At 32.7% G+C, this 11080-nt stretch overlaps 1 protein-coding gene across 1 annotated transcript; it reads right to left on the reverse strand.

Annotated features, from left to right (window-relative positions):
- Nucleotides 1-5285: 5285 nt before the first annotated feature.
- Nucleotides 5286-7684, reverse strand: LOC137822409 (probable inositol transporter 2). The gene is made up of 4 exons (XM_068627296.1): nt 7330-7684; nt 6709-6816; nt 6034-6627; nt 5286-5759 (listed from the first exon to the last, which is right to left on the reverse strand). The coding sequence occupies exons 1-4, from the start codon at nt 7573-7575 to the stop codon at nt 5286-5288; spliced, it is 1422 nt and encodes a 473-aa protein (XP_068483397.1). The 5' UTR covers nt 7576-7684.
- Between the last annotated feature and the right edge of the window lie 3396 nt (nt 7685-11080).

The raw sequence follows: 11080 nt of genomic DNA on the forward strand, positions 1-11080 counted from the left end.
ATGGACATACATCCTAAATTACACTTGTTTTAATTTATTTTATGACGATGAAAGAAATCTAAATCTAATACAATTGTAGGTAGCACAAATAAATAGAAGCTTTTTTCACGTGTCATTTTCATGTTTTTTTGAAAAAAAATTAAAAAAGAAAATTAATATATTTTGTTCAATATTTAATTCAAATTAATTAGATATTTTTATTATTTAATATGCATTATTTATTATTACTTTTATTATTATTAGTATTATTATTTCAAATATTTGTTGTTTCTGGTTTTTAAAACATACACTTCCAAGATCATTAAAACAAGAATTTCTGACTTCTTATTTCTAATTTATGCTACTGTGCACTTTTTAATTCCAATGTCATTAATTAATTAAATTTAATGAATAGTAATATTAATGTGAAACACTTCTTTTTCATTATCTTCTTTTGCTCCGTTATCTCTTTTACTATTCACAAGCAAGCGGAAGCAACCAAACAGGTAATATTCTGTCCTTTTTAATCTTTTAGTTTTTTTGTGTGTGTGCATGCTTTCTTATTCCACTGTTTGATGTTTACGATTTCATGTTTTTGTTCTTTCACTTCATCTATTTTAACTTCATCTCCAAGTGCTTTTTCTCTGTTTTGAACCGCAACCAGTCGTGCTATTTTTATTTCTTGTTGTTCATCTGTTAATATTATTGGTGTTTTTTTTATTCTATTAGGATTTGTTTCTATTTGATTTACATTTATTGTCATTTGATTTATTGCCATTTAAGAAATTAGAATTTTATTTATTTATATTGAGATATGGAAATAATTTAAATATAGTAATGCAGGTGTATAGACAAATGAAGAATAAAGAGCATATCAATCCTAAGTATATAACATAAACACCACCTTGAATTTAGAATGGATGTGGATAAATATAAAGTACAATACGTGCTTCTTCATCAAAGCATTTAACCAAGGTACCTAATCTATGAAAATCAGTTTCCTAGATAAAAAATCTGCTTTGATGTTTCTCGAATGGTGTTCCAAATTGGTCAGACCAATTTTTGTTGACAATGTTCAAAGAACCAAACTTATTATGATTTTTTAGAACTACTGCATCGATGCAATTCAATGACATGCGTTAAAAAAGTTTTGTATAGTTGTTCAGGTTCATAATAACATGCCTAAAATGTGGATCAGAGGCTATTGTAGGCAAGATTTGCTCACAGCAGTGAACCAACATTTCCAATAAAAAATTCAATTTCGTACATAAAAAAATGTGTGTTGACTTTTCTGAAATGTTGCTCCATTGTTCTGACTTATGGAAAGTGAAAGTAATTGCCAAGCTGCCAATTCATTAAGCTTTTGGTGGTAGAGCAAAAGCTTTGTGGTGTCCTTTCCCGAACGTTGTTTAAGTTGGCTGACAAAATAGAAAGTTGAATTTGGAAAATAACACAAAAACTGTCCCATTTTTGTTTGTTTTATAATAGTCTTTGAATGAAGTTTATGACAGCAGTGCACACTTTCTAATATTTTATGCAATACTTTTTAAAGTTGAAGAAGGCATCCCCATGCTGTAAAAAGTATATGCAGAATTGCTTTTCTATATATCAGACTTATTGTAGGTAACGTGTTGTAGCTATCAATTGAGGACAAGGGAGAAATCTTACCATTAATTTATGTGGTTTTTAGAAAACCTTTGCCTTTGGTTTTTCTTAACGGTGTCAAAACGATGCTCACACATGCAAAGTTTAATCTGGAAAGCAGAAGAACAAGTGCATTTTTGAAGGTGTGCTATACGTATTTAAATGAACATCAACATTTGAATATATTGAGATTGAAATTTTATTCAGTCATTGTGTTTTCTGAATAGAACTGTTTTGTCTGTTACGTTGAATACACTATGCCCATATTGAAATTGGATCAAACTATCAATGTCTTAAATGATGTTAATTCAACAAAGGATTCATGGAATGTGGTTGTTAGAGTCTTACAACTATGGTGTGTGCAAGATTTCATGAAACAGAAAATTCCTTTTTCACTGGAGATGGTGCTACAGGATAAGCAAGTAGGTTTTTCATAAAACATTGAGTTCTGATATACATATATTTAATGTGTTGCTTTTGAACTTGATTTCATTATGTCTGTTTTTAGGGAGTATGAATCCATGCATCCGTCAGGAGGACACTTATATATAAATTCCAAAGTCAGATATCTGAAGGTCATGTGTATTCCATACAATCGTTTAGTGTGGCATCCAGCTTAGGATCTTACAGAACAACAAAGCATGCTTATAAGATTAACTTTCAATATGGAACGAAGGTATCTTTAATGACTAATGAAGTTGTACCACAAATTAAACCACATTAGACACCTCTTTCACTGCTGTTTGCCCCAAGCCTTGACACTGACTTTTTAGTAGGTTAATTAAATTAATTTTGAAGCTAATTTTTGCTACCTTTTTAATACAAGTTTACTATTATTAACATGATTGGTGTTCTATGAAGATATAATTGGAATTTTGACTAGAGTTGGCACCTAGCGGGAGTTGACAAAGGAAGGAAAAGTTACCAAAACGAATGTCATCTCCATAGATTGTGATGAGTAATGTTTTAACCTAAATCTATATTTTTTAAAATTTATTTAAAGTGACGGTGTAACAAAGTTGTTTTGTGAGAATAGTTATCATCACCTTGTTATCTCGTATATACCTATGTGTAATCATGGTCTTCCTTCCTTTAACTATTTCGTCACACAACAAATCTTAGTTGAGATCTGGAGACAAACAATGATGAGAATCAACTAAAGGTGGCTTTTTATAATGAAGAACAAGATCATTCGCCTTCACATTTAAAGTTTTTCTTGTTAATCTTTGCAAAAGATAAAGCCCAAGCCCAAGCCCAAGAAGGCCAAAGCCCACAAAAGCCCAAAGTCCATCCCATGAAGGGCAAGGCCAAGTATTGAATAAATATTGTTTAGAAAGGTGCTTAGAGGGAAATATTAGAAACCTCTATTGTTAAAGCATCTTTTAGTCTTTAGTTAGGAGTCTTAGGGGGGGTGTGTTAGTAGATAGGTGTAGGAGTAAATAAGGAGGTGCCAAAGTGAGAGAAGGGATCACACCTTCCTCATGTCTTGGTTTAGGCGCCACTTGCATTTGAATTTAGGGGGGAATTTTGAAATTGTGTAGCTTGCATTTCAGCACCTTAGGACTATAAATATAGGTGCTCCCTTTGTATTTTTCACATTGGAATTAATCTAAGAAAACTCTACTCAAATTTTGAGTGAACTTTGGAGAGCTTTTGAGCCTTCTTCTCTAGTCTTATCTTGATGGATCAATGGAGTCCTCAAGTGGCGGCATCACTCTCATCTAGGAGCATTCCACACTTCTAGTGGCGAGATCATCCATCATCCTTCCATCTTCATGAGCAATTCTCCTCTCCTTCCTTTCTCCTCTTTCATTTGTTTTTGTTAGCTTGTGTTCTTGAGTTTGGATTGGTGTTCTTGCTGTTTTTATGAGTATTTTGGTTCGACAGTTTTATATTTCTGTCCATTCATCTTGTTCCTTTGCTTTTCTAGCTCATTTGTTCGGTTCAATTCTTTCTTTAAGTAATATGTTCGGTGCAATTGCTTTTTGTTTCACTTTAATCGGTTCAATTTGACTATAATTGGAGCATCCTAATGAGTTTGGGATTTGGTACTAGTTTTTGGTGTGTTCTTGTCTTAGAACAATGATCCAACTCTAAAAAAAGTGCCTCTACAATGTCCAACTCAAGGTGATTCCTAAGAAGGTCAAGAACCTTTCTCTATATGGCTATTGGAATCACATCAAACAACCTACCATGCTATTAACCATCCATGGCCACACTTGATATTGTGTATAAAAAGAAGGATCGTTCCAATTACCTTGTAAGGAATTCCTCACCACATCTGAATAAGAATGTTTCTCTTTAAGTGGTCTCTAAACCTCCTTAGCTTTCCCTACCTCCTTACTCCTATACTTCATAGGGTTGTGCCCAGATTGTTTCGCAGATACTATAGTCAAACCATCCTCTTGTTCAACTCCAACTTTTCTAAACCTAGGAATGTTAACATAGAGATTCATATTACCTATGTAAATCCGATCCAACTCCCTCTCTAAATTTTCTACATTATCCACATCTAAAATATTCACAAAACCAAATCTCCTTCCCCACCTATTAAGTTTGCGCGCTATGAAAACTTCTTTCACCCTTGCCCATGTCTGAAAGATTTTAAACATATCAATTTCTCATCGGCTCCCTAGAAAGTTGGAGAAGAAGAAAGTAGAGTAACAATGAGATGGTTGTTGTTGTTGTTTACGTCCCTCATGACTCTTCCACCGAACTTCCCTCACTCTCACTCTCACGTCCCTCACATCCCTCACTCTCACGTGCCTCATGTTATTCTGTAAACAATGTAATTACATGTTATGTCACTTATATAATTGTGCTATGCACCTCTTTGTCTAGCAACAATCCAAACTTTATAATATTAAGAGATGATTAAAGTTTCGAATTTACTTCAAATTATGACCAATAGGTGTATGTCACAAACTACGATCCTTTAAATTTGACCCACACACTAAATATGCTAATATAATGTAGGGTATCTTTTTGGTCTATATGTATTTTTAGAGAAAATTGATTTTTGTCGTTAGTATAAAATTTTAGACTTTGTAGATATTTGTAATAAGAAAATTATTGGAATTTTTCATATTTCATGCTAACTCATCGCTGACATAGATGTTACATACATATATGTAATTTTATAATATACATTATTTCTTAATATTAACTTTTTGAAAAATTAATTTTATTATGTGAATGCCATTTGGATTCCACCAAGACGCGAATCTCGTATTCATCTTAATAAAAAAGTGAATTGGAAAAATAGTGTTTTTATTGCTCATAATTGAATGCACTGAGTAGCTATTTAACTTTTGTTTGCCATAAATAAATTATCATGACATGAATTCAGAGCAGTGTAAAATTTAAAGGAGATGCAAAAAGATACAGAAAAACACTTTCTCAATGTGCTGTTACCATTAGTTAGTGTAAAGGAGAAAAAAGAAGCCAAATAGAAAATGGTTATGTTAGAAGATCAAATTCTTGATATTGAAGTTTCATAATATTGACAAAAAAAGAATGTAAAGCAATCGATAATAATTTAATATTTTTTATTAATTAAAAAATAATAACTTAATATCAATCCTCTAGGGATCTCATAAGGATTTTCAGCAACTCAACTAATCAACTACATACACATTCAAGGTTTTTTTGTCTTGTTTGAGTCACTGTTTCTCAGAACCAGAATATCTCTTCTGCCAAAACTTGAATTGCAATGATCTTTGTTCTAACATCTTCTCTACTTCTTCCATTGGAACCCCTTTGGTCTCAGGTACATAAACAATGACAAAGAAAATGGCCACAATGGATACAATTCCAAACAACATGAATGTCCACGCTGTCCCAATAGCTTCTGTCAAGGACAAAAAGGATTCTGAAACAATGAGATTGGAAATCCAAACAGCTGTGGATGCTATTCCTCCACAAACTCCTCTATACCTCAAGGGATAGATCTCAGAGTTCACAACCCAAGGAACAGTTCCCATCCCTGGTGAGAAGAATATTATGTAAAGAGCAAGTCCTGTTAAAGCAGCCCAACCATATTTGCTAGGACACCCTCTAGTGTACCATGCCCTATGATCACTGCCACACAACTTCTTTGTGACATCATTGGATATCAAACATGCCCCGGGTAAAAGCTGCAGATTTAATTGAAATTAGTGTCAATAAATATAAAATTATATGCATAGAGGTGTCAACATTTGGAATTGAAATAACTTGTTTCATTCCTTTCCCTCCCAATAACTAATAGCAACCTGACATGCAAAATCCTGCTATATGCATTATGTGGTCACAATTGGAATTGAAATAACTTGTTTTCTAGCCCTTCTCTCCCAATAATGGTAAGAGTGTTGTGAGCCACAAAATTGAAACATGGTGTTGGTAAGATGAAGAAGGGTGGAATTGATTTACCTTGTCATCAGCAGCACAAAAACCACAAGATGGTGAAGCCTTTAGGCATGTCATGCAACTCCATTTACCAGGGTTCACAGCTGCATTGTAATCAGGACATGTGTTGTTGAACTGAGAGGTTTCAATGGAACTAACCATTGGAGAATGCATTTCACTTTCTCGAAAAGCAACAGTTAGCATAGCCAGGGAGAACACAACTCCACACAAACTGATCAGAGCAAGCTTTTTCCTCCCAGTCTTGTCAATGAAGTATATGCTCAGAATTGAACCAAATGCATTTAGGCCAGATGTGATGAGTGACAGAAGAAGTGCTGTTCTGTTAGATGCAAAACCAGCCAACTGAACAATGGTGGGGCTGTAGTACATCACAGTGTTGATCCCCACAAACTGCTGAAAGATTAGAAGGCCTGTGCCTGCATATAAAGCTCTTCTCACAGCTTTGGTTCTCAAAAGTTTGATCATGCCCACCTTCTCTGATGATTCTGTTTCCTTAATTTCCATATCAATTGATTCCTTCAAAGCCTGAATTTCACCTTCAACTTCCTCAGCCGGGTAAATCTTTTTCAGAATTTCTTGTGCCTCCTCTTCCCTACCCTATGAGAACAAACATGTAACAACAATTAAGATTTACAGTTTCACATATGAATGACAATCCATCAATGATGATAATCTAACCTTGCGGTACAGCCAACGAGGCGATTCTGGGAGTGTAAACATTAACAGAACTTGAATCAAAGCTGGTATTGCTGCTACCCCTAACATCCACCTCCACGTCCCTGGTGTCTGAACAACAAATTATGCACAAATTCATTTACCATACTACATGAACAAAAGAACACCAAATAAAAAAAAAAGTTCAAGCATGTATGTTAGAGATCCCAGATCGACTAGAGATAAGAACATTTCATATATATAAGTGGATGCAAACCTCTCCTTATAAGCTGGTTTCATAAGGTTGAGTTAGACTTAAATTCCACTTCTTAATACTGTATGCGCTTTTGACAATTTCTTTCTTGGTAAACATTAAATAGCTAAGGCCTATCTAACACTATCAATAAGGAGAGATACATGACAAATTTAGATGCATGTTCTTATATGTTTTTATTACTATTTTTCAATCAGTATTAAGAAAGTTTCACCTTAGTTACCCTCTTCAATCCATGGATTACAGAGGTTAAACTCCAAATTTTGATAAGAGAATACCTTTAAAGACACTCAAGGAAATTGCATATATATATAAAAAAAACATTTCATGAATACCAACATAGGTCAGGCATGTATCATATTCATGTATCAGAAATTTGTGAGAAAGTGAAAAGTGACACCACAGTTTCCCACCTTGGTGAAGGCCAAGTTGATGAGGTATGAGAGAAACTGTCCTCCAGTGACGAGAAAACTGTTAAGACTGACAAGGGCTCCTCTTACTCTGGTTGGTGAAGCCTCTGATATGTAGAGGGGTGATGCCATGGAAGCCATACCAACACCAATGCCAACAAATACACGACCCACAATCAGAACAACTGGGCTACTGGCAGCAGCCATAATAACAGACCCAATAAAAAAGAGGGCATCTGCTACAACAATTCCTTTCTTTCTTCCAAATCGATCGTTGATCCATCCTCCAACTGAAGCCCCTATGATTGCTCTAGCAATTGTAGTACTCACTATGGCTTCTTGACATTTTTCACCCAAAGTTGACACAAAATGAGTATACCAAAACTCATATATCACCATAAATTTGTTTTATAACAAAGAACCACATTTTCACATAAGCATAACTAAAAAAATGTGCTTGATTTTGTAGCATCCCAATAGTAGTTTACTCACAATTCCAATTCAACATCACAAATACTATAGCACAACATGAAATTGAAGTCAAACATTGAAATGAAAAAGAAAAGAAAAAGAATCTGACCTTTATGAGATAGATTTGAGGTCATATATGTGTTAAACTATGAAAATAAATTAGAATTAAAGTGTTCCACAAGTTACTTCCTTTTCTTAATGAAGTGTTTGATGATTGATTACGCAGGTGAAGAATATAAATAGGATTTGGGGGATTTTGAGTGGTTGTTATAGTTGGTGCTCAATTTTGCTTTGTTGGCCAACATCCCAATGGGACCAACGGAACATTTCTTGTGCTAACACATGAAAAATATTATCTTAAAAATAAATCTTATGATTTCTCGTGTGTAAAAATTAGAAAATAAGAAACTAATTAAATAAAATTGTGTATAAAAAGATATACTTATGATTTGTCGTGTGTAAAAATCTTAAATAGGTTGATTATAATTGTATGAGGTTATTTGTGCGAGTGTTTGAAATAGAAAAAGATGAGTTTGTTTTTTCTTCAAGTTGCAAACAGAAAGCATGTAAGCAAGGTCATTAAAGTCCATTATAGGTTTCAATTCACAAGAACTTTGAATTGATTGAAAGACTGAAACTGCATCAATGGTCTGAGAGAAGATTGATATTACCTGAAGCCAAGTTTTTCTGTCAACTGCTTTGAACTCATCTCTGATATACAAAAGAGCCCCAGATATAACTCCTGCACTTACACAAACACACCCCAGTTCATTATCAATCCAATAACTACAAAGAAAATTATAATTACAACACTAATCATCATATTATTATGTGCTTATATATAATAATCATATGATAAAAATAAACCTCATGTACCCTTATGTAATATACTAATCTATCTTAAATTAAAATGATTCAGAAGCAATATACAACAGTTTCCAACATATAATCCTAAATAAATGAGTGATTTTGAGGTTAGAACTTAGAAATCATGGAGATGTAAGTGGGAATGGTGAGAGGGTGAGAAACAGAGGAAAATGTTGTTTCGTCTGGAATAAGAAAACAAGTTTTTTGATGTTTTTTTCTTGAGAGAGAAGAAAATGGTTAAAATGGAGTATGATAACTTAGATTTTTGTTATTTACCAGTGTCATAGCCAAAGAGAAGACCACCAATTCCAGCAGAGAAAGCAAGGCGAAGAACATAAGGGTTTTTCCATGAAAGAGATAAACATTCTCTGAAAGCTGAGATATCAGCCTCAGGCACACCACCTTCCATGGTTGAAGGGTGTTAAGAGGAGAAAATCAGAAGAGAAAGAGAGAAGAAAACAACGTTGGTGGTTTTTGTTTGAGCAAAGGTAGTGTGTTGAGTTTGAGATACGGAGAGAAGAGGCTTCAATGGGTAGTGTATTTATAATGCCACAAAAATGTTGTGATGACGAGTTTGGACACTAATAATGGAGTCAAAATGGTTTTCTTTTTCACTTCTTTGTTGTCCGATGTTAAGGATGAATCCTTTTCTTATAGAGAATTTTTTTGAAGGATAGAGACAATGGAAGCCAAAATGATAAAAGTTCAAATAAACTCTTCTCTTAAATACTTTTAATCATAATAATTGTGTCTTTTAAAATGTTCTTAATTGTTGAAAAATATTGTTGATTAGATGATAAATATGATCTTCTATTAGATTTTTCAGTTATAACTACATTTTTAGTTGATAAATATCATCTTCTATAATATTTTAGATTTTTTAGTTGTAACTGTTTAGTTGTAATTGTTTAATCTATCTGTTAACTACTCTGTCAATGTTTTATCTATTTGTTAACTACTCTATTAATTATATTTGACTACTTTATCAATATATTTATTTTTATCTTTTATTTTTTATTTATGTGTTATATAAATAATGGGGGTTTCAAAATCGGGATTTGAAAACTACTAGTAATAATGGGGATTTGAAAATCGACGGGAATAATAAGGGTTTGAAAACTGCCAAAAGTAATGGGGGTTGAAAACTGCTGGGAGTAACGGAGGTTTCAGAGAACCGCCAGAAAATAATTATTTTTTCAGGAGTTCGTAAAAACTGTCGGTAATCCGTTAGGGACGTTGAAACTTCTAGGACAAAAACAAACCGCGGATAACGTACTTAACGAGGTTAAAACCATCGAAAACGCTATAATTAGCCCTGTTAAAAATATATATTTTTTGTAGTGTTTCCTAAAAAAAAAAATGGACCCAGTATTCATCTCCACCAAATGAATTTAAAAGCATTCCAAAACATTGTTTTTCTTTCATAGTTATATATATTCATATTGTTTAGGGAATTTAATGATATCTTTTTTATAATAATATTATTATTAGGCCTATTTTTGTTTCTCGGATTTAATGTTGTTGAAAAAAAAAATTTCATCCTTAAGGTATATATGATTTTCTCCTCCTTATTTGTTTACTTATTTGATACATTTTTATTTAAATAATATGTTTTAATCTATATTTCATCCAATAGAAATGTTTTTTAATAAAATCCTATGTTTATAATTAATTTTATATTCTCTTCAACATGTAATTGTATTTTTTTTATGATAAACATGAATTTTAAAAAAATAATATTATTGAATGGCATTTGACAGCTCCTTCATATTACTCTCTAAAAAAATAAAATATTTAGTACGATCAAATAACTTGGACAAATAATAGTAAATTAAGTCATTATTCAAAGTAATATATATTGTTTCATCATTCAGCTTTCTATATCTCAGGATTAAGACAATTTAGGTTAATTAATTAAATAAAGCGTAAAGTTAGTCTTAAAACCTTGCTAATCACATTCTATACCTAACACTAGTGCTAACAACCAACAAAAGAAAACTTAAAATAGTTTTGGATAAGTCAACGATTCGATTTATTTAGAGGGAGCCCCACCCTCCTCCATTTATTAACTTTTATTTCATAATATTTATTAATTATCATTAATTTTAATTTCAATTAGAAGAAACAGCAACAATGTTTTTGAAAAAAAGAAGAAACATTTAGATAAAACAATATCTTCTATCTTTTCCCCGTTCTTTGGTGTTATCATCACCTTGTTTTCTCGTATATACCTCTGTGTAATCATGGTCATCCCTCCTTTAACTATTTCTTCACACAACAAATCTTAGTTGAGATCTGGAGACAAAAAACCTACCACGCTATTAACCATCCAGGGCCACACTTGATATTGTGTATAAAAAGAAGGATCGTTCCA

This window comes from Phaseolus vulgaris, chromosome 9, assembly GCF_000499845.2.
Source record: "Phaseolus vulgaris cultivar G19833 chromosome 9, P. vulgaris v2.0, whole genome shotgun sequence".
NCBI classification, from domain to species: Eukaryota; Viridiplantae; Streptophyta; class Magnoliopsida; order Fabales; family Fabaceae; genus Phaseolus; species Phaseolus vulgaris.

Coding starts and splice junctions, on each gene's coding strand:
- LOC137822409 (XM_068627296.1), bottom strand. CDS start 7,575: ATGGCTGCTGCCAGTAGCCCAGTTGTTCTGATTGTGGGTCGTGTATTT. Junction 6,817..7,329: donor TTCACTTTCTCACAAATTTC/TGATACATGAAT, acceptor TTTGTTGTTCAG/ACACCAGGGACGTGGAGGTG. Junction 6,628..6,708: donor CTCGTTGGCTGTACCGCAAG/GTTAGATTATCA, acceptor TTGTTCTCATAG/GGTAGGGAAGAGGAGGCACA.